The 24,314-nt window shown below is 46.8% G+C and overlaps 1 protein-coding gene across 1 annotated transcript; it reads right to left on the bottom strand.

The window, feature by feature from the left end:
* Nucleotides 1-200: 200 nt before the first annotated feature.
* On the bottom strand, nucleotides 201-8,082 carry LOC108929036 (meiosis-specific nuclear structural protein 1-like). Its single transcript, XM_018743328.2, has 10 exons — nucleotides 7,950-8,082; nucleotides 4,836-5,057; nucleotides 4,553-4,680; nucleotides 4,320-4,422; nucleotides 3,944-4,173; nucleotides 3,638-3,854; nucleotides 3,398-3,505; nucleotides 2,685-2,942; nucleotides 2,180-2,305; nucleotides 201-2,093 (listed from the first exon to the last, which is right to left on the bottom strand). Exons 1-10 carry the CDS (start codon nucleotides 7,953-7,955, stop codon nucleotides 1,989-1,991), a joined length of 1,503 nt encoding a protein of 500 aa, XP_018598844.2. The 5' UTR covers nucleotides 7,956-8,082; the 3' UTR covers nucleotides 201-1,988.
* Between the last annotated feature and the right edge of the window lie 16,232 nt (nucleotides 8,083-24,314).

Here is a 24,314-nt window from a genome sequence, read left to right as displayed (position 1 = left end):
GCTGGCATTCAAAGGATGGTAGACCAGGAATGAGTTGTGAGTGCTTGGCTCAATGGAGGTGCTGAGACCCAGAGCTGGAATGGGAAGTTGCAACCACTGTACTTGTCCAGATCCTTGTGTGTGTGTGTGTGTGTGTGTGTGTGTGTGAGTGAGAGAGAACCAGCTGCTTCATGGCCCTGCATATAGTGGTGAAGGAGCCTTCTTAGGAGTGCAGGTGAACTCAACATGCTGCTGTGGAAATGGAATTTGGCTTCAGATTACATCCTGCTGGGTCCATCAGTGGCAAGCATTTGCTAGAACAATCGTTAACTTGAAAAAAGATCTTTGAAGATGCATGTGGAATGAACAGAGGATGCTGGCTGATAGCAATGCAAGACTTTTTTAATGTCCTTCACAAGATTTCCAAGCAAAGCCGAGGAGGAAAGTAACAAAGAACCAAGATTGTGTGAGAATGCCTAGGACCTGATACACGAGGACTAAACAGCAACACGGAGCGAGAGATAGTGAGGTAAGTAGAAAGACAACTATATAAATGCTCATAAGGCACTAAGAAATCAATGTGCAAACAATGAGAGCAATTGCACAAAGCACACTGAAGTAGAAAAGTGGCATCTGGCGGTGACTCCTGACAACTGGACCTGCTGCTGCTGCTTCATTTCTTCTGTTCAGCTTTATTGATGCCTCCATACTGGCTTTTTATTTGCAATTCTGTTACAGCTTCAACGAGCAAAGCCTGGGGTGTAGCATCTTGCCTCAGAACTGTGCCACCGCTTTTCAGGCATAGATAGGACTTTCTTCCTGCAACTGTCCCCCACCTTCAGCTTCCTCCTTGTCCCTGACAGAAATCTGCCACAGGCACCTAGCCTCCTCATTTAGTGCTGCTTTAGTTTATTAAAGGAAAGATGTGAAATCACGAAGAAAAACAGTTACAAGGCTGTCTAAGAATGAAGAGTCACGATTACACACGAGAACGTGGCTATGGTGGAACCAAATGCTGGAGTCCCATAAAGCTGCTTTCATAGGCTAAGTTAAGAGCAATACAGTGAACTGAATGGTTAAAGTTTCCACATCTTTACAATGACATGTGGAATAATGGTGTTAAATGTTAAATTTAGGAAGATGAGCAAAGCAGTGGCAATATTAAGACACATTAATAGAAATTAAGGGTGTTCCTAAATATGAAATTAAAGAGTACTGTGTAAATATGAAAAATTGGGCTTTTTCCCATCTTTTGATTCACGTGAAAGTCATGAATCAGCATGCAACACAATGACCAGTTGCACAGTGAAGAAATTTGATTACTCAAGGCAAACAAAAAGCATGCATCATGGTGAAACAAAGTTGCACCTAAAGTTACAAAAACTCCCAAAATAAAGTTGCAAACAACAAAATGATCCAGCAGCTTATTTTCTCCACACTTGTGACAATCATTGTACATTATCTACTTTATTGCTCTGCTCATTCAAGCTGCTGTTTTCTCCGTCACTGACAATGTATACCAAGCTACATACAGATGTGCCCATTTAAACAGCTGGGTAGTTGTTGCTAGAACAATGCAGGCTAAGTCCATTGCTTAAGGGTAATGCAGCAGAAGTAACATTCAGCTCAGCTCATTTGATTGCGAGGAAAGGGTTCGAGCTACTAGGCTAAAAATCCTACTGTAGAGTCAAAAGGGTCCTTTTCATAGACTGTTACAGTGAACTTTCTATCCACAATTCATGGAATGAATCTATGGTTATTGGAAATGAAGGAAGCAGGTGGTATGATGATTACAACAGTTGTCTTTAAATGAAAAGACCCATGTTCATCCTGCCTGCTGCTGTAGTACCGTTGAGCAAAGTACTGAGCCAAGTGGTCCAGCAGAAATTACCCAGTCTATAGGGGCAAATAATTGCTGGTAGCTTAACATTGTGAGTAGCTGTGGAGAAAAGTCAGCTAAATAAATTTTATTTCCAATAGAATCTAGTGTTGAAATATGGAAGCACACTTCAGTCTGATCCCCCGTCTTCCTGTGAAACATCTGCTTCTCGCTTCTGGAAATTTCTTTTGAATTCTTCATCAAAATGATTGAGGTCATCATCTCTGAAAATGCCCTGGTTATGAGAAAAAATATGTACTTTGTCGTCATCCAAGTAAGAAAACAACGTAAGAGGGTTTGTTCGGTGATCTTCCTGCTCACCTTCGGGAGGTAACCAAGAAGTTTAGTTGCGTGGTGCTTGAGAAGCTTCTGTCTTTCCTCCTCAATGATTCGCAAACGTGCTGCTTGCCTCTCTTGCTCTGTTGCTCTCTCCTCAGACTCGCGCTCCTTGAAACACAAAAAAATCTCAATGGATTTTTAAAAACTTTTTACACTATATTAAACGTCCTGCAGTCAGTTACTAATACAGCAGAGCAAGGCAACGCACACTCGCATTCACTAAGTGCATTTTTAGAAACACCAATTTGCATGTCGTTGGACTGTGGGAGGAAACCAGAGCACCTACATTAAACCCATGAGCATACAAAAAAAGGGGAGCCGAACAGAACCCCAGGACCTGTGAGGCATGAATGTCACATGTTCTGCCACTGTGCAACACATGGGTGTTTGTTAAACACCAGTACGGCTCTGTCTAGGACTTGAACTTGCAACCTTTACGTCAACCATCCTAGGTCCTTCAGTACACTCACAGGTATGCATAGCCCACCTTGTCAGCTAGGAGCTGTTGGCACCTGTCTTGTAAAAGTTTCTCCACGGCCCTCCGATGCTCTAGCTGTTTCATTCGACGTCTTTGGGCGTTCATTTGCTCAATGCGATCATCCTCTGCGAATTTGGCCATCATCATCTGCTTGAAGTTTTCCTCCTCTTCTTGCTCAGCCTGCTTGCGCATCTCCTTGATGGCCATCTGTTCTTGATGAGCCTGCTGCAGTTCCAGGCGTTGTCGGATCCTCCTCTCCATCCCCTCCTGGGGAAGATCGCCCACGTTAACACGCAAGTTGCTAACTAGATTACTTATTAAAAGCTGTCAGTTTAGCGATGAACACAGGAATTGGTACATTGGCTCTCGACTGTGTCCTCCCTCCTTCATGCAAAACTGCTGAATCTCTTTCAGCATTCATGAAGGGTCTCAAAACATCTTTTTAGAATCACTTCTGGATCTCGTATCTTGTCCATAAATTTACATTATCTGTTGGGAGTACTTTAATCAATTCTATATGCTGCTACTCATGTTACTGTGAATGGTACCTATTTGAAAAACTTGCTCTAGAAATTCCATATGCAGCAAACCATGTAATGTATCCCAGTTTAAATGTAACAAACTGACTACTCTGAGAATTCTTGTGTCGCCATCTGTCTCTTGGTAGTTTTATCGCTTTGGATAAAACCGTCTGCAAAATGAATAAATGTAAATGTACGTACAATTTGTTTCTGTCTTTCCATCTCTTCTTGCTCCTCCATGTAGAGTTCCTCACGAACACGTTCCATTTCTTCACGCTGTTGCTTTTCCATTTCAATCCTTTCAGTCAACTGTGGACACAAGATGAGATACTCAACGTGTATTTTGACTGACTAGAACTTTTGAGAAGTGCCAAAAGTTACATGCGGTGCAGGAATTATAGGTCCTTTTGCAGAGCAAAGAGTCTTTGCTCAGAATCTTACCATTTTCTGGATTTTCTCCTTGGCATCTTCTTGTTCCTTGACCTTCGCCATCCTGTGTTCTTCCCTACACTGCTGGTATTTTGCATACTCCAAGATACGTTTGTTTTCAGCCTCCATCTTCTCCCTCTCCATCCGCTTCCACTCAGCCTGCTGCTGCTTGAATTCTTCTATGTACCTCTGAGTGGCCATAATCTTGTCCAGCCTCAGCTGCTGTTCCCTGTAGGAAAGACAATCGGTGCCTCACGCTTGGTCACAGAATGCCAACCAACTGAACAAGAACACAACCTTCCAGTGAGACACACTTACATCTGGTCCTCCTCATAGATCTTCCGGACAATCTCATCAACCATGAGTTTCTCCTTAAGGAACTCCTTGTAGGCTTCCTGCCTCTTGAGTTCATTCTCTTCCAGCTGCTGCTCCAGCTCCTGCTGGTATCGTGCCACCTCCTCATAACGTTTTTGCTCCTCTTTCTGCTCCTCCAGCAGAGCTTCCTCTTGCTGCCTCTTCAGCTTTCGTGCCATCTGTGCCTCCTCCCTCTGACACATGGCATTCGAAATAAAAGTCCACAAATTTTTCATGTTCCACACCCTCAACTTTGCCATTTTCAAGGTAACAAACAAAATGCACGTTCATTTTCCTGAGAAGTTTTCAAAATGAATAGGAAAATAAAAATCTCACTCACTATAGTCTCATATCTCATAGCCTCCTTTTCCGCAATCTGAGCTGCTCTCTCTCTGTTCACATAAGCCAGTCTGATTTTGGCTTCCAACTCGCGAAGCTCAATGCTAAAAAACGAGAATGTTTTAATAAAATCCACAATGAGTTTGTCTTCTTGCATGTGGTTGTATGAGATGTGTTTGTGTTCAAGGAAATAAAAATGAATACTTGTGCAAGCTGCAGTGAAATTTCATTCACCTGTTTTTCCTGATTTGCTGTCTCAACTTTTCATCTCTGAGCTTTTCAAATTTTATGCGAGCCACTTCTTTCGCCATCCTCTCCTCTTGCTCGAGCTGCTTCTTCCTCATAATCCTTTCATGTTCTCCCTGCATGACAGCACAGGAATGGCAGTGATGTAATTTCTTTGCATCATCATCTTAAACATTTTGCACATGTAGAAGTGAGCGACTAGAAAGGAGCTGTAGCTGTAAGTCAGGGCTCTTTGGATTCATGCTCCGCGTGCTGTAACTAGGGACGACACCTTTAGAAGCGCCTCCTCGATCTGCCTCTCACGCTGGTCGTCCTGCACCTGGCGCAGGTACCGCTTCCTCTGCACATTTTCTTCAGTCAGTAGGCTGGCGCGTATCTGCCGCTCCTTCATAATGTCTTTCATCTGGTCCTCTCGTCGTTCATCCTCCCGCCGTGACTTGGCCAGCATCCTCTGCTGCTGGCTGTGTGTCGTACCATATCTGTGACTGAAAGACTGAAAAGTTTTATGGAGTGAATTAGTTGGTAGAAATCATAATACATATTGTAACTCGTGTTCATTTTCCATGTTTAGTTTCCTGGCCCTGGTGACATCTCTAGCCCTTCTTGAATCTGCAGGACCCAGTAAACTCTCCACTCATCCAATGCACTCAGCCTAGTAATAACTTGTGAAGTTAATATCCAAACCTCAGGCTCTCAGTGACACAATAAGTCCAAGTCCCTGTCTGATCACTTCTTAATCACTTGTAGTAAATGATGTGCTTGTGTTTGTGGACTCAAGATACTACAGTCCTAATGCTTTTAGACCTTCGTGATGCATTTCACACAGCTGACCACAGAATACTATTTCAGACTTGACTTATACCAGTTCAAGAAGCGGTTCAAAAACTGGTTCTTGAATCTGATTTATCACGTCATTTTGAGTTCTCAACGGTCCGACAATTTCAATTCCATCATCTCATAAATTAAATATGGAGTCCCTCAGGGCTCACTATTGGGTCCCATATTACTCCTTATATGCTACCTTTCAGACAAATCTTAGCATTAGCTTTCACCTGTAACCCAGTGACTTCCAGATTTGTCTATCCATAAAACCTAATGATACTTGCTTTGACATCCCTGTTAGAGTGATTTAAAAAGCAAACTACGTATCCCCAAACTTGGAAACATACTTTTACTATACTGTCATTTTATTATATTATTCTTGTATTAAAGACATTACTGGTAGCTTATAAAAATGAAATTAAAAATGAATCAGTTCATTTGTATGTCAAAGATTGGACTACAGCAATGATTTATTTTCAGGAAGCCAAAAATTAATAGTCATCTTTGATTCCAAATACAGTGATGCAAGATGGTGAATCAGTCCACAAAATATGGACACATCATACCTGCAGCATTCACTGACTTCCTGTCAAGTTTACAAGACTTTAACATCCTACAAAGCTCTTAAAACGGCTTGCACCATCATATCAGAATGACCTAATTAATACCTATATACCCACGTGCACCCCCAAATCAATAAGATGTCTGTAGGTTCAGGTATAGGGCTCTGATATACTGTACTAGCCACTCAGCCATGCTCCTTAAGTCTCTACCTTTATTTCCAAAAGGAGGACCCATTAATTCATTTGGCATTTCCAGGTTAGCTCTGTTGCTACATTTATTCATTTAGAGACACACAGTCTGAAACCACTTGTCCTGAGTGGGGTCACAGCAAACCAGAGCCTAAGGACCAGCAGGACCAGCTAAGCAATGTCTGATTAGACTATGGATGCTTTTGTGGACCTTCGTTGGTGCCTTAGAAACACACACACACTGACTGAAACCGCTTGTCCTGAGCAGGGTTATGACAAGCCAAAGCCTACCCCAGCAACACGGGGCACAACACTGGAGGGGGAGGGGACACACCCAAGACGGGATGCCAGTCCATCGCAAGGCACCCCAAGCAGGACTCGAACATCAGACCCGCCAGAGAGCAGGCACAGGCCAAACCTGCCACGCCACCACACCCCCCCTTCATTTACATACTTTTCTTCAAAGCAAAATATGATGGTCATTAACTTAAGTTTGCTGTCATCTTTGTCTAAGGTGACTTACAGATATGGTACACTGAACTCCCTACCATGTTTCACCCATTTATACAGAAGAGCAATGCTACCCACTTGCGCACACATTTTGGGGACTGGTGGTGGAGACCCATCCAAACTGCAGACTGTACACACTGTAAATGTTTAATCTCACCTCAGATGGTATGGCAACAAAGTTTTAATCTGCTGCTCATGGTTTTCTATGGCACCCTGGTAACGGCAACATTTTACCGCTGCTCAGCTGCTTTGAACTGCCTGTGTCATCAGGAGTAAACTTGCAGGGTCTTGACAGAGGTGGCACCGAGACCATGATTTTGAACTGACAAAAATACCTTTGAACATAATTGCGCCATCTGGAGGTGCCCACTACGGCTTTGGATTCATTTTCTCCTAGTTTTACCATCTTAGTTTGTTTTTCTCTCCACTGCTGCGCTGTGGTCTACAGTTACAGGACTTGCATACAGATCCATTTCCCTGTATCATACATCACTTGTCTTTCTTCCTGCATTCCTTGTGTTTCTTCCTATTGTCACTCAATTTGTGTCTGTGAAGCAATTCTTGGAATACCCTGCGAAACACGCTATGCTAAAAACAAACCCACACCATTTGACTGATTTGGAATAATGATCTAATTCGACATTCAACATTCTTACTATACAAAACTATTCCTTCTGAAAGATTTTTGATACTTTGTTTGTATTGCAATGATAAACAATTAACAGCTTGTTTTTTTTTGTGGCTGATAACTCACCTGCACACACAGCAAGTGAAGAGCTTAAATCTGTAGTATTATAGATAGTATTAAAACCATTCAGGTGTTGAGTTACGGGGAAATACAGTAAAGTTTAGCTGGTGGGACTGTGAGAATCGAGGGGAGTCACCAGGACCAGGTTTGGGAAATCTGTTGCTAGATGAAAAGTATAAAGTTTCCTGTGGATAATGAACCAGGAGCATCAATACACAGACATGTATAAATACATACACATACACACACACACACGAAGTATCATAACTATACTCATCGCCGTTTACGTAGACTCGGTTGCTAGGAAACATCAAAAATAAAACATTCGTTTAAACGTTATCGATTCCGCAATGTATCGCGCTATTAATGTTATAAAAAGGTGCCCCTGAGAAAAAAATCGTTCAGTATTCTTTCTTCTGGGGAAAAAAAAGGGGTAAGTTCTGCTCCGTCTAAAACAAAGAATAACTAAAAATCAGCAGCGGGGCGGTATTACAGCACGGATTTTACTCTTTTAAACGATATTATAAAAGTAAAAAAAAAAGAAAAAAGTTACCATCATACTGAACTGCTGTAAATGTGAGCAAAACTTCACCAGATCTTTCCCAGGAAAGCCAAATTGCTCCGATCACTGTTCGCTACTTCTCTTTTTATGCTAGTTGGCGCCTTGATGAAGTTGTTATGGTAACGGGGCGCATAGCGACGTCGCAATAAAATGACACGCGATTGGTTGTTGTAACGACTGCCCGATAGCCAATGGCAATCGCGGTTACACTCGGTGGTGGACTCGGTGAACACAAGGTGGTGCAGTACTCCTGTATAGCCGTACTGGAGCACCGGAGTGGCCGAGCAGGAACTAAAGAAACAAAAGGCCTGGGCCGTTTTGTTGTGGGGAAAACAAATTCTGTGTAGCCATCTCATGTTTAACAACTTCTGACATTTTTACATCACTTTATGACCACCTCTGCAAACACTGAAAAAATGTCTCCTCAGACCTTCAGAACCTTCAAATTAAGCTCACATGATCATCTTTGTTTAATTTAATTTAAACTTAAAGATGAAACAAAATTAATATACACGATGTAATGAGATGCAGGATATTTTTTTCTTGGCTAGTTTTTGCTGAACTAGCACTGTTTGTAACCACAACATCATAATAATGGTGACTTGAATGCTTTTCTTCGTTTCCCACACTAGGAGCGGTGACACTGCTGACTGAGAAAGCCTTTGGAGGAAACATAGGAACCACTGTTTCCCCACACGCACGCACGCACGCACGCACCTGCAGCAGGGTTCTCTGTCTTTCTCTGACTCCTGTCTCTTTACATTCTGTAGGGCCAAAGGTCACAGGTTCAAATCTCACCTCTGGCTGTAGTAACCTTGCACAAGGTATTTACCCTAGATTACTCCAGTAAAGGGGGTGCGGTGGCGCAGTGGGTTGGACCGGAGTCCTGCTCTCCGGTGGGTCTGGGGTTCAAGTCCCGCTTGGGGTGCCTTGCGGCGGACTGGCGTCCCGTCCTGGGTGTGTCCCCTTCCCCCTCCGGCCTTACGCCCTGTGTTGCCGGGTAGGCTCCGGTTCCCCGTGACCCCGTAAGGGACAAGCGGTTCTGAAAATTGTGTGTGTGTGTGTGTACTCCAGTAAAATTACTCAGCTGTACAAATGGGTAAATGAATGCAAGTAGCTAAACACTGGGGGGGGGGCGGTGGCGCAGCGGGTTTGAGTGGGTCCTGCTCTTTGGTGGGTCTGGGGTTTGAGTCCCACTTGGGGTGCCTGGTGATGGACTGGTGTCCCGTCCTGGGTGTGTCCCCTCCTCTAGCCTTGCGCCCTGTGCTGCCAGGTTAGGCTCCAGTTCGCTGTGACCCCACTTGGAATAAGCAGTCTCAGGCAGTGTGTGTTTGTGTAAAAACTGTAAGTGGCTTAAGAGAAAAAGTGCCGTCCAAATGAATAAATGTAAATCTATAGGCCTAAAAATCTGATCTCAAATCAGTAGAAATGACAAAAGGTGGTGGATTTGTAGGAACATACATTCCTGCCTTCATAAGTGACCAACCCGCTATTATGGAAATGATTCATTCCACTTTGAGATCATGAAACATACAAGTAAAAAAAAAGATTAATTTTTACAGTATTTTTGCCCTTGACAGAGCTAGCAAATAAATAAGTAAATCAATTCACACACACACACACACACACATTTTCAGAACCGCTTGTCCCTTACGGGGTCACGGGGAACCGGAGCCTACCCGGCAACACAGGGCGTAAGGCCGGAGGGGGAAGGGGACACACCCAGGACGGGACGCCAGTCCGCCACAAGGCACCCCAAGCGGGACTCGAACCCCAGACCCACCGGAGAGCAGGACTGCGGTCCAACCCACTGCGCCACCGCACCCCCGTAAATCAATTCACTCATTGTAATTTCCTCTTGAGATGTTCATCACTTTGGAGAAAGGCATCTGCTAAATGAATAAATGTGAATGTAAACTCAAAATCAATGCTTTACATGGGGGCCGGGGTAGGAACTATATGTGTGGTAAAAAATGTGTAAAATATATTTATACATTGCGTGTACTAATAACACAGGACAATGTATCTGTCACAGCCAAGGCCAGGAGAGGTAGGGGTTGGACCCATGTGCGGGTGTGTTCGTAGGGACAGGTAAAAACAGAGGTCGTGGACAGGTGTGGGTCTTCGAGGCGCGGACATTGTTTCCAGGGGTAAAGCAAAACTCAGTAACCAGGAGATCAAGCAAGGGTCAGAAACCAGGAGAGTCAAAACACGAAACAGGGAAAGTAGGTACAGGGAAAAGAACACTGAATGTCACAAAGCCATGTAGGGAGGCATTTGCAAGATTCCGCACCCGGTACCAGGACGGCACTGCCTTTATACCTGGCCAGGCTGATTGATACCAGGTGTTGTCCTTGTGCTTGCAGGTGTGGGTGTGACAGTAGCACCTGCCCTGCGGGTGGCCTCAACCGCCCTTCCGGACCAGAACGGACGCCCCCTGGGCCGGGGAGCCAGGCGATCCGGATGGTCTCGGTGGAAGGCCGAGATCAGAGCGGGGTTCAGGATGTCCGTTGCTGATACCCAACAGCGCTCTTCTTTGCATTGGAACAGGGTGAGGCTGGTGGTGGAATGAGGGAGAGAATTATGAGCATAGTCCTCCCAGGGTAAGAACCAAGCCCATTGCTGTTGTCTCTGGCCACAGTAGCTACGCAGAAACCCACCCAGTTCCTGGTGTAGTCGTTCTACCTGTCCATTGGCCTGTGGGTGGTAACTTGATATCAGACTTACCGACACTCCCAGTTTGTGCCAGAAAGCCTTTCACAGCTGGGATGTAAACTGTGGGCCTCTATCTGACACTATGTCCTCTGGGAGGCCGTAGATGCGGAAGACGTGTTGAAACAGGGCTTCTGCCGTCTCTAAGGCCGATGGGAGTCGTGGTAGGGGAACCAATCGATAGTCCTTTGAGAATCGATCCAGGATAGTGAGAATGACATTGTTACCTTGGGACAAGGGAAGCTCCACCAGAAAGTCGACGGAGATGTGATACCAGGGTCGTGCTGGGACCGGTAGGGGTTCCAGCAGTCCAGCAGGCTTCTGATTTGGGGTCCGGGCTTGTACACACGTTTCACAGGCCTCAACATACTCCTGCACGTCCTCTCGGAAGGATGGCCACCAATATCGCCCTTGGAGTAGGGAGAGGGTCTGTCGGTGTCCCGGGTGCCCTGCTGCTGGGGAGTCGTGCGCCCACTGTAAGAGAGACGGTCGGAGACTGACTGGAACATAGTCCTTACCTTCCGGGTTTTCTGCTGGCCCAGGGTCCTCTTCTTGGCCTGCCTGGAGCTCTTGCTGCTATTGCCTTCTGATCGGGGCCAACACCATTCGTTCCGGTAAGATCTGTTCGGGTTACTTCGGGCCTGGGTCTTGGTCATACACTTGGGATAGGGCATTGGCCTTGATGTTCTTGGAACCCAGCCTGTACGAAACTGTGAACCGAAACCGGGTAAAAAACAATGCCCAGCCTGCTTGGCAAGGATTTAGATGCTTAGCCTGTTGCAGGTATTTGAGGTTTCAGTGATCAGTGAGGACCAGAAAGGTATGTTGGGCTCCCTCCAACCAGTGCTGCCGTTCTTCTAGTGCCACCTTTATGGCCAGCAGTTCCCAGTTACCTATGTTGTAGTTCCATTCTGCTGGCGTTAGTTTATGTGAAAAAAAGGCATGCGGATGAACTTTGAAGGGCTGCCCTGTCTTTGAGAGAATCGCTCCAATCCCCACCTCTGAAGCGTCCACCTCCACCTCGAAGGGGAGTGCAGGGTCGGGGTGTTGGAGGATCAGCGCCGTGGTGAACTGTTCCTCGAGCGTCTGGAAGACTCGTATCACGTCCTTTGTCCAGCTCAGCCTCGTTCCTTTTCCCCGCAGCAGACTCGTCAGGGGGGCTGCCACCGAGCTGAAACCGCTGATAAACCTGCAGTTAAAGTTTGCGAAACCCAAAAACTGCTGCAAGGCTTTAACAGTTCTAGGTCGGGGCCAGTCCAACACTGCTTGGACCTTCTTTGGATCCATCTCCACACTGTCCACCCTCAGGATGAACCCCAGGAAGGTTACCTGTTCCTGGTGGAATAAACACTTCTCTCCTTTGACATATAACTGATTTTCTAGCAACCGCTGCAGCACCTGGCGCACCAGTTGAACATGTTGGGCCTTAGTGCAGGAGTAGATCAGGATGTCATCGAGGTACACCAGCACCCCATTATTCACCAGATCTCCCAGGATGTGGTTCATGAATGCTTGGAACACCGACGGGGCGTTGCACAGACTGAAAGGCATGACCATGTACTCATAGTGCCCCAGGGAGGTACTAAAAGCCGTTATCCATTCATCCCCCTCTCTTATCTGGATCAGGTTATAAGTGCTGTGCAGGTCCAGCTTGGTAACACCCAAGCCCCATGGACTTGTTTCCAGTACTGCCGTGATCAGTGGTAAAGGGTGCGTGTATTTCATTGTGATTGCGTTTAGGCCTCGATAATCAATGCAGAGGCACAGCCTCTTGTTTTTTAAAGAACCCCGCGGCTGTCGGGGAGGTGGATTGCCGAATGATCCTGGAGGCTAACACCTCAGTCACGTGTTCCTGCAATGTCCGTTGCTCCGGCAACGACAATGGATAAATGCGTCCCCTAGGGGGAGAAGTGCCCGGCAACAAGTTGATCACACAATCCCAAGCATGGTGCAGGAGCAGCGTAGCCGCTTTGCTTTTACTGAAGACCTCAGCCAAATCCAGATATTTGGGAGGGATCACGAAACTCTTGGTGGTTTCCAGGCTTTTCACTGAGGTGGCCTGGCAAGGAAGAGCTAAACAGGTGTTCTGGCACTGGCGCCCCCATGCCACCAATTCCCCTGTACTCCACGAGAAAACCGGGTCATGTTTGGCTAACCAGGTGTACTCCAAAATGATAGGCATGTTGGGGGCCCTGATTAAAAAAAATGTGAAGTCTTCCGTGTGACACACCCTAACTCTTACTCTCAGAGACTCGGTCTGGCTCTCTACCACGCCTGAGCCCAATGGCTGCCCGTGCAGAGCGTTAATCCGTAATGTGATGGCGCATTCCCGTGCCGGGATGCCCTGCCATTGTGCAAAAGTCTTGTCCATTAAACAGCTGGTAGCCCCTGAGTCCACCAATGCTCATGTCTGCACCTGGGTGGTGCCCCAAGTCACCTCGATTGGCACCGTCAATTGAGTGTTAGCGTGACACAGCACACTCACGTTGACTCCCGGGCGAGTCCTCTCTTGGGGTAGTCTGCCCGGAAGTGACCCGTGCTACCACAGTTGAAGCACTGAGGGCCTCAGATCCTTCGCTTCCTCTTTTCAGGGGCCAGGTGCCCCTGTCCCAAGTGTACCGGTTCAGGGACTTCTTGTGCCACTGCTGGAACCCTTCGGTTTGGCCTCAGGGGACGGCAGTTGATCCCGCGCGAGCTCGTCGATGATAATGGCCATTTCGATGAAGTGGCCCAGGGACCAGTCCTCCCCCCGGTACGCCAGCTCGGCTTGGATCTGGGGGTGCAACCCATGCTGGAACAAAGACAGGAGGGTGGCTTGGTTCCAGCCGCTCTGCTCCGCCAGTGTACGAAATTCCAATGAATAGGCTGCCACCATTCTACTGCCCTCCTGGATCGCCATCAGGCGGTCGCTGGCAGCGCGCACCAAGAGGGGGTGGTCAAACACCGTCCTGAAGTGCTCCCCGAAACGCGCATACGTGGTGCACTCCCCCTTGTGCCAGATTGCCTTCTCCCAGTCCAGCACGGGGCTGGTTAACAATAAGATAACGTACGTTATTCGGCTGACATCCGTCTCATATACATCTGGCTGGCTATCAAACATGAGCTTACATTAGAGGAGAAATCCCCAGCATTTTTTGGGCGACTTATCGTACTTTGTGGCGTGGCCAGCTGGGGTCCTGTTGCCAGCATGCTTGGGGCGGCAGCTGATGACACAAGCGACGCTGTGGAGGCAACGACAGGGGCTTTGTCTGCCATCGCACTCGTCATCATGGCGGTCCGCTCGATGGGTCTTGTGTTCTGCTGCGTCTGCCCCAGCCCCTGTAGGAGTTCCAGGATTTGCTGCAGGGTTTGTTCGTGGGACCCTAACAGGTCCCGTTGTGTTGAGACTGCCATTTGCAGGTGCTCCCACTCCGCTGGGTCCATGAGATGGCAGAATCTTATGTCACAACTAAGGCTAGGAGAGGTAGGGGTTGAACCCAGGTGCAGGTGAGTTTGCAGGGACAGGCAAAAAACAGAGGTCATGGACAGGCGTGGTTCTTCGAGACGTGGATGTCATTTCCAGGGGCAAAGCAAAACTCAGTAACCAGGAGATCAAGCAAGGGTCAGAAACCAGGAGAGTCAAAACATGAAACAGGGAAAGTAGGTACAGGGAAAAGAACGCTGAATGTCACAAAGCCACGTAGGGAGGCATTTGCAAGATTCCGCACCCGGTACCAGGACGGCACTGCCTTTATACCTGGCCAGGCTGATTGATACCAGGTGTTGTCCTTGTGCTTGCAGGTGTGAGCGTGACAGTATCAGTTATCAGGGGACATGTGCATCGCATGGGATTTGTATCAGCTGCATAAGAAAAGTACATTTTGGTGACACACAGGGTAAGAGAAAGCATTTAAAAAGAGTTTATCGACTCATATTTAGAAAACCACAGGTAGTTTCAATGAAGAGTTAACTGCTCTCCAGCTTAGTCCCATCTCTAAGGGGAGGGAAGGCTGTTGTTCTCTTCCAACTGCACAGCTCCACATTAACAGCTAATTCCTCTCATTATAAATCAAAATGAAGTTGGCTAAACTGCAAAGCAAACGCATTACTCCACAATAGCGTGTGTGGGTGCCTCAGCAGAAAATAATCCCCAAGGTAAATAACCTTTGACAAAGAGCAGTGCTCTGGCTGTCCAAATCAGATGAATTAGCGTGACTGTGGCTCGCAGGCACTGAAAACAGATTGACTTGTGGGAAGATGAATACCTTGGCCTTTCTTGTTGCTGAACATGCTAACCCTATCTATGGGATTTGGGGGATGACATCAATTGACGTTCTTAACTTTTTGAAACAAAATTAATAAATAGATAGCAGCAGTAGCAGCATTTTGGCAAAGGCTGTTGGACCCTCTGTAATGTTTTATGTTTTTGCCTAATCAAAGGTAAATGTGTATAATTTAAGGGAAAGTCCTCTGAGGACAGGGATAATATTCATAAATGTAATTATTAAGCATTAGCTTTTCAGGTTCATTTTACACTCAGATTTTGTTAACACATATTAACATGCTGCAAGACATTCTGCCAAGATACACATATTATTTCTCAATAATATAATGGATCTGTTCAGTTTTATGAATGTGGAGCTCTGCTTATCAGTTTCATACCCCTATCAGGCTGGGGACATTTCTGTGTCTGTTCGGAGCCAGGTGGGGGTGGGGTTGAATATTGAGCTCAGGGGTAGCAACCTGCCAGGTACTCTGAACCTCTAAAAAAAAGCAGCAATAGTGCTCAGTGGAGTGGTACAGAAATATTGGGGGGTACATTAGGTCTTATTGAACAGGCCTTGTTACACCCATGATATTGAGAATCTTGTTTTGGTGCAGTCATTGTTCATGATACCATGCTGCTCACGACCCCAGCACTCCTAGGCCTGGTCCATAATTAATCACAAGGCAAAGGACACGTGAGTCGGTCAGGAAGCGTGCCTCCCTTGCGTGGGAGCCACTTTGCATAAGAACCAGCCGGCATTGATTTTTTTTTCCACGCCTTCAAGTCTCGAGAGGACGCTGACACACAAAACAGCCCCATGAAAAAGAAAAGGGGGGGGGGGGGGGGGAAAGGTTAATGGTCCGCTATTCTTTTAGTTTGGAAATCTCCGGTGAATTGTTCATATCGCCAGGAGTCCCAGAGGAAGACAAAAAACATAGTTTTGCTGTTGTCTGCGATGAAGACATGAGGTCTGGCCTGCCTGCCTCCATGAGGCATTTTTCCCAATAAACTTTTAAACAAACTTTACACGTTTAAACAATTTGTACGCTGTTTATTAAAAATCCCCTCTCGTTTATGTAAATAATGACGTTTGTGTTTATCGCATCTGACACAGGCTATTAATCACTGTCAGTCAGTGGCCACCTGGACAGATACGATGACCAAGACGACTGTTAGTCACCATTTTCTCCAGCTGAAGGAGGATACTGTACATCAGACAGCACAAGTTATTGAGACCGAGTCACCTAACCTGACATTCGCCACAGAGACAACACATGTGATATACCTGCAATAACAATTTTCCTAGTGATGAACACTTCTCATGAATTTGTAAACTTTAATGTAAATGCCTAAAGTTTAAGTAAGGGGGGCCACAGTGGCGCAGCAGGCTTGACCAGGTCCCGCTCTCTAGTGGATCTCAGGTTTGAGCCTCGGTTGGGGTGTCTTGCGTTGGACTGGCGTCCCATCCAGGGTGTGTCCCCTCCCGCCTAGGCTCCAGTTTGCCACCACCCTGCTTGGGACAAGCGGCTTCAGGCTGTGTGTGTGGAAGGTTTAACCAGAAAACAGTCTTTTAGCATGAATGTAATATTTTTTGTTTTCCTTTAAGTTTCATTAAAATAATAATATGCATGATTATAAAACTTTTGGACTATTGAGCAAAGAGCATATAGTCTGTTTTTAATTCTTTTTCTTGTATTTATGGAGCTGCTTGGATGATGAACATTGGTTCATATGGTGGAAAGAAACGAACTAACTGTACTTTAACATCACATGTCTGCATCTAAGTGTCTCTTCCTGCTAATGCACTGAACCCATTGTATTTTCTATGAGATGTACATCACTTTGGAGAAAAGCATCTGCTAAGTGAATACCTGTAAATGTATTCTATTGCTTTACTGTTGTTACTCTTTCTTGTTTGTTTCAGTCCTGCTTCTGAAGCCGCCGTACCTTGGGCTTATTCTTGAAAGTTTTTAAATTTAATACAGGCATCACTTGTAGGAAAAAGCAGCAAACCAAAGGTGCAGCACTGGGTAGAGTACATGTAGTGCTAAATCATCCTCAGATTGAAGTCCTTTTCTTTAAGAGATTACTCACACACACAATGTCTACAACCACTTGTGTCAAGCAGGGTTGCAGCAAACCACAGCCTAACCTGGCAGGACAGGGCACAGGGCTGGAGGGGGAGGGGACACACCCAAGGCAGGGTACTAGTCCACCACAGGGGATGCCAAGGGGGACTCGAACCCCAGACCCACCAGAGAGCAGGACCTGGCCAAACCCACTGTGCAACTATACCCCTCAACCCCTGTTGTCAACAACCGCTTGTCCTGAGCAGGGTCACGGCAAACCAGAGCTTAACCCGGCAACGCAGGGTGGAAGGCCAAGGGGATACACCCAGGACAGGACGCCAGTCTGTCACAAGGCACACCAAGCAGGGCTCAAACCCCAGATCCACCACACAGCAGGCACCAACTGAACCCACCACACCACCACACCCCCTTACTTCAGTTTAAATGAGGTTTTTAAATGTTCTGAACCAGCTAGCAATGTTAAAAGCTTCACTATACAGTTTAAATTCTAAGGAAAAGATATATCCTTATGAAAAATCTTCTCAAGAAACATAGCCGTGCCAATATAATTAGATATTGTCAGATTGATCAAATTCAGTAAATGTAAAACAAAAAGACTACAGGCTGCTGGGTATCATTATTAACCTTTATTTACTAGACACCTTTGTTCAAGCACACAAACTCAGTTTGTACACAAAACGACTTGCAAACATTTACCCATTTACACAACATGGTATTTTTTTACAGGAGCAACTCAGGGTAAGTATCCAGAGGCAAGAGATTTTAACTCATGTCCTTGGATTGCAAAGCAACAGCTGTACCGTAATTTGCTGTTAATTGACTCGACTGTACTCTGTGAATTCTCCCTGCATCTGTTTTTTATTTTGAGTTGTTTGTCGCTTTGGAGAAAGGTGTCTGCTAAATGATGAAATTTGGATATAAATGTATGCTGCCTGCTTTAAGCAGCACACTTACCCTGAACTGCACCAGTGTAAATGCCATGCTGTGTAAACAGGTAAGCAGTTTTAAGACTCTCTGGACAAGGGCATCATCTAAATGACAAAGAAATGATATTGCTGTTTTTCCACAAACATGTATGCTAAATTTGAGGCCATGGATTTTCAGCTCAATCCACCTTCGCCGAGGTCTTCTCTGTCGAAGGAGAGTGCACCGATAGCTGACAATAGGCAATGAAAAACACAAAAGATAGGAGCTGTTAGCAATCACACACCTCATCTGAAACCACTTGTCCCCTACAGGGTTGCCGGAAGCCGGAACCTAACCCAGGGCGTAAGGCTAGAGGGGGAGGGGACACACCCAGGACAGGATGCCAGTCCATCACAGGGCACCCCAAGGGGGACTCGAACCCTCAGACCCGCTGGAGAGCAGGACCCGGTCCAACCCACTGCGCCACCACACCCCTCTATTAATGAACAGGTCTCAGAAATGATTTGCAATGAAAGTGACTTGACAATGAAAAAGTCAAATGCTAAAAATTGAAAAGAACAAGAAAATGGTGCCAGAAAACAAACGTCAATTGTCGCCTGGCAACAGAAATATCGTTCCTCTCAAGAATTTGCTGATGAGTTCCCTCTCTCGGGGGGCACCGTGGTCCAGTGGATTGGACTGGGTCCTGCTCTCTGGTGGGTCCAGGGTTTGAGTCCTGTTTGGGGTGCTTTGCGATGGACTGGCATCCTGTCCTGGGTGTGTCCCCTCCAACCCTTTGCCCTGTGTTGCCGGGTTAGGCTCCAGCTCCCGCAACCCTGTATGGGACAAACGGTGTGTGTGTGTTCGTGTTCCCTGTCCAGACATAACCACCTTATATCTCAGATATAGATCAATAACTAATAATGGTTAATTTTGTTACCCTCCAAACTGAACTGTAAACACTTGATAAAACATCAGACTGAACAGAAGAACAACAAGTAGATATAAACCTGATACTGTTTTATTCACTGTAGTCATGAATGTTTGGGAAGCAAATGCAACAGTTGGATGGCACCAGTTTTGGAAGTTTGGTGACAGAAGAAGCTTAATTTTTCCAAATTGTAAGGCCCCACAAGGCCTCTTCACTTTTTAAAACCGGTTTGGGAATATCACGGTGCAGCCGAACAAAAGGCATTTAAGGAAAAAAAAAATCTAATTTAACTGGAAAAAAAGCAAAAAGACAACTCGCTGCTTTTCAGAACCTAGTAACGTTCTGGAGCAATAAAAAATTCTTCTGTCTAATCCTTACTAATCCTCTCATGCCTCAAGACCCTTTCGCTATCAATCTTCACATTACCCCTAAGCAGCTCCTCACAGAACTTCTCAGATAGGTATCATAAACACCCATGAAACTATAATCAGATCAGTACAGAATCAATGACACAGTTACACAAATTACATTCTTGTTTTTCAGGGATACATTGGTGCATTATTCTATTTCATTTTCTACATTAATTGATCTTTCCAAGCATTATATTATATTATATTATATTATATTATACAACCTGAATTCTAAAATGTTGGGATAGTATGGAAAATGGTAATAATGACAAAAAAATAGGAGTGATTTGTAAATGTACTTTGTCTTGTATTGAAACAAAAACAGTATAAAGACAAGGTATTTCATGTTTTATCTCGTCAACTGAGTTGTTTTTTGAAGATATACAACCACCCCTGAGTTACGATGGTCCGACTTATGACTTTTCGACTTTATGATGGTGCAATACTGATACGCATTTAGTAGAAACTGTACATTTCAATTTTTTTCCCGGGCAAGCAATATGTGGTGCAATACTTTCTCATGATGCCGGGCAGCCGTAGCAATCCGCATCTCCCAGTCTGCCATGCGGTCACTATACAGATACACCTACTGTATCTAGGTTGTGTTTTGTGCCTTCATAATGTCACAGAAAAGCCCATCTGTGTCTCCTACTACTGGTGGGAAGAAGAAGAGGAGGGTGATTACTCAAGATTATTGCCCAGCATGAAGGCTGCAAGCCCATAATAGCCATCGCACGTATGCTAGGCTGTGAGTTCGGTAAGTTAGGTGTATTGAATGCATTTGTAAGTCGGGGACCATTGGTACATTTATTCTGAAATTGATATCTGCAACACGTTCCAAAAAAGTTGGGACAAGGGTAGTTTAGGACTAATAACAATGTGACAAGTTGAAATAACAAGGTGATGTTAAACAGGTGAGACAGTTGTGTTACAGTATTTAAGGAGCCTCCAAAAAAGGCTTAGTCCTTCAAAGAGCAAGGACGGGCTGAGGCTCACCAATTTGCCAACAGATGCGTCAGCAAATATTCAAGCACTTTGAGAACAACTTTCCCCAAAGACGAATCAGTAATTTTTGGGAATTTCACCCTTTACAAGCAAGGTGAAAAAATTGTGGCTGATGACATACACATTTTACATGAGAACTTGAACTTGTTACCCTCAGGGAGACGATTTAGAATTTTGATGTGTAAATCAAATCGTTATAAGAATTCTTTTGTGCCAACTGCAGTTAAATTATTAAACAGGGAATTCCAAAACTGAGGTTTTAGACTGGTATATAGAGATTTTAAACTTTGACTGTTATTTATTTTTTCTTTTTTTTTTAAATTTATTTTGATTTTTTAAACAATATGTTAGGGTGTGTGTTGTTTTATGTGAGTCCAATGTTGCACACTAGCCATGTCATAGTGTCCAAGACAAGTTTCCCTGAAAAGGAACAGTAAAGTATATTCTATTCTATTCTATTCTATTCTATTCTATTTACAGTGCACAATATGATGCAAAGGTTTAAGGAATCCAGTCACATCTCGGTGCATAACAGCCAAGGCCGAAAACATCTTCCAAATGTGCATGATCTTTGAATACAAGTCAAAGTACATTTACAGATCACTGCTTTCTATTTTGTCAGGGGGCGCAGCGGTGCAGTGGGTTTGACCAGGTCCTGCTCTCCAGTGGGTCTGGGGTTCAAGTCCCTCTTGGGGTGCCTTGTGACGGATTGGTGTCCCGTCCTGGGTGGGTCCTTATGCCCTGTGTTGCCGGGTTGGGCTCCGGCCGCCCGTGACCCAATATGGGTTAAGTAGTTTCAGATGATGTATGTGTGCTTTCTGTTTTTATTAGCACTTTCCACACTGTCCCCACTTATTTGGAATAGGGGTTGTATTATTACAAAGACATAAACCATTGTCTTCAGTGGGCTCACCACCTGCTGGAGAGGCCGTAAGGGGCCGGTGTGTTGTGATTTGGGTGGTGGTCGGGGCCGGGTACCCAGCCGACCCAAACCTCGGGCGCCAACTCTGGCTTTTGGGACTTGGAATGTCACTTCACTGGCGGGGAAGGAGCCTGAGCTAGTGCAGGAGGTTGAGAGATACCGTCTAGATATAGTCGGGCTCACTTCCACTCACAGCTTGGGTTCTGGAACCACTCTTCTTGACCAGGGGTGGACTCTCCACTATTCTGGCGTTGCCCAGGGTAAGAGGCGGCGGGCGGGTGTGGGCTTATTAATAGCCCCTCAGTTCAGCCGCCATGTCTTGGAGTCTACCCCGGTGAACGAGAGGGTCGTCTCCCTGCGCCTTCGGGTCAGGGAACGGTCTCTCACTGTCGTTTGTGCTTATGCGCCTAGCGGCAGTGTACAGTACCCGGCCTTTTTAGAGTCCCTGGGGGGCGTGCTGGAAAGCGCTCCCACTGGGGACTCTGTCGTTCTACTGGGGGACTTTAACGCCCACGTGGGCAGCGACAGTGACACATGGAGGGGCGTGATTGGGAGGAACGGCCTCCCTGATCTGAACCCGAGCGGTGAGTTGTTATTGGATTTCTGTGCTAGTCACGGTTTGTCCATAACAAACACCATGTTCATGCATAAGGGTGTCTATCAGTGTACTTGGCACCAGGACACCCTAGGTCGGAGGTCGATGATCGACTTTGTAGTTGTTTCTTCTGATCTTCGGCCATATCTTTTGGACACTCGGGTGAAGAGAGGGGCTGAGCTGTCAACTGATCACCACCTGGTGGTGAGTTGGATTCGATGGCGGGGGAAAAAGCTGGACAGACCTGGCAGGCCCAAACGCATAGTGAGGGTCTGTTGGGTATGTTTGGCGGAGGCCCCTGTCAGAGAGGTCTTCAACTCCCACCTCCGACAGAGCTTCAACCAGGTCCCGAGGGAGACTGGGGACATTGAGTCCGAATGGACTATGTTCCACACCTCCATTGTTGGGGCGGCAGTTCAGAGCTGCGGCCATAACGTCTCCGGCGCCTGTCGCGGTGGCAATCCCCAAACACGGTGGTGGACACCGGAGGTAAGGGATGCCGTCAAGCTGAAGAAGGAGTTCTATCGGGCCTGGTTGGCTTATGGGACTCCTGAAGCAGCTGACGGGTACCGGCGGGCCAGACGGAACGCGGCTCTGGCAGTCGCCGCAGCAAAAACTCGGGCCTGGGAGGAGTTCAGTGAGGCCACGGAGGAAGACTTTCGGTCGGCCTCACAGAGATTCTGGCAAACCGTCCGGCGACTCAGAAGGGGGAAGCGGTGTTCCGCCAACACTGTTTACAGTGGAAGTGGTGCATTGCTGACCTCAACTGAGGATGTCCTCGGGCAGTGGAAGGAGTACTTTGAGGATCTCCTCAATCCCTCCAACACGCCTTCCGTAGAGGAAGCAGAGGCTGGGGACTCGGAGGGGGACTCGTCCATTACCATGGCTGAAGTTGCTGAGGTAGTCAAAAAACTCCTCGGTGGCAAGGCTCCAGGGGTGGATGAGATCCGCTCCGAGTTTCTCAAGTCCCTGGATGTTGTGGGGCTGTCTTGGCTGACACGCCTCTGCAGTATTGCGTGGAGCTCGGGAACGGTGCCTCTGGACTGGCAGACCGGGGTGGTGGTCCCTCTTTTTAAGAAGGGGGACCGGAGATTGTGTTCCAACTACAGGGGGATCACACTCCTTAGCCTCCCTGGGAAAGTCTATGCCGGGGTACTGGAGAAGAGAATCCGACCGATAGTCGAACCTCGGATTCAGGAGGAGCAATGCGGTTTTCGCCCTGGCCGTGGAACACTGGACCAGCTCTATATCCTCACTAGGGTGCTGGAGGGTTCGTGGGAGTTTGCCCAACCAGTCCATATATGTTTTGTGGACCTGGAGAAGGCATTCGACTGTGTCCCTCGTGGCATCCTGTGGGAGGTACTTCGGGATTATGGGGTTCAGTGCTCGCTGCTACGGGCTGTTCGTTCCCTGTAAGACCGGAGCAGGAGCTTGGTTCGCATTGCCGGAAGTAAGTCAGACCTGTTTCCGGTGCATGTTGGACTCCGCCAGGGCTGCCCTTTGTCACCGATTCTGTTCATTATCTTCATGGACAGAATTTCTAAGCGCAGCCAGGGAATGGATGGTGTCTGTTTTGGTGGCCGCAGGATCTCGTCTCTGCTTTTTGCGGACGATGTGGTCCTTTTGGCTTCATCAAATCAAGACTTACAGCATGCACTGGAGAGGTTTGCAGCCGAGTCCGAAGCGGCGGGGATGAGAATCAGCACCTCCAAATCCGAGGCCATGGTTCTCAGTCGGAAATAGGTGGATTGCCCCCTCCGGGTTAGGGGGGAGTTGCTCCCTCAAGTGGAGGAGTTTAAGTATCTCGGGGTCTTGTTCACGAGTGAGGGAAAAATGGAGCGGCAGGTTAACAGATGGATCGGTGCGGCGTCCGCAGTAATGCGGTCATTGTACCGGTCTGTTGTGGTGAAGAAGGAGCTGAGTCGTAAGGTGAAGCTCTCAATTTACCGGTCGATCTACGTTCCTACCCTCACCTATGGTCACGAACTCTGGATCATGACCGAAAGAATGAGATCACGGATACAAGCGGCAGAAATGAATTTCCTCCGCAGAGTGGCTGGCGCACCCTTAGGGATAGGGTGAGGAGCTCGGTCACCCGGGAGGAGCTCGGAGTAGAGCCGCTACTCCTCCGCATCGAGAGGAGCCAGTTGAGGTGGCTCGGGCATCTGTTCCGGATGCCTCCTGGACACCTCCCTGGGGAGGTGTTCCAGGCATGTCCCACTGGGAGGAGGCCTCAGGGCAGACCCAGGACACGTTGGAGAGACTATGTCTGCCAGCTGGCCTGGGAACGCCTTGGGGTTCCCCCAGAGGAGCTGGAGGAGGTGTGTGGGGAGAGGGAAGTCTGGGGGGCTCTGCTCAGACTACTGCCCCCGCGACCCGGTCCTGGATAAGCAGAGGAAGATGGATGGATGGATGGATAAACCATTGTCCTTGGAAAAAGCCCTTCTAGTGTTCTCAATTTCCAAAATGTGGGATTAATCGGGTTTTGCGCTCTACTTTCTCCGTGATGATGTGAAAAGTTTGTCTTCAGTTCTTTAAA

Source organism: Scleropages formosus, chromosome 7, assembly GCF_900964775.1.
Source record: "Scleropages formosus chromosome 7, fSclFor1.1, whole genome shotgun sequence".
NCBI classification, from domain to species: domain Eukaryota; kingdom Metazoa; phylum Chordata; class Actinopteri; order Osteoglossiformes; family Osteoglossidae; genus Scleropages; species Scleropages formosus.
Note: the sequence above shows the minus strand (reverse complement) of the source record. Positions and strands in the feature narration are given on the sequence as shown.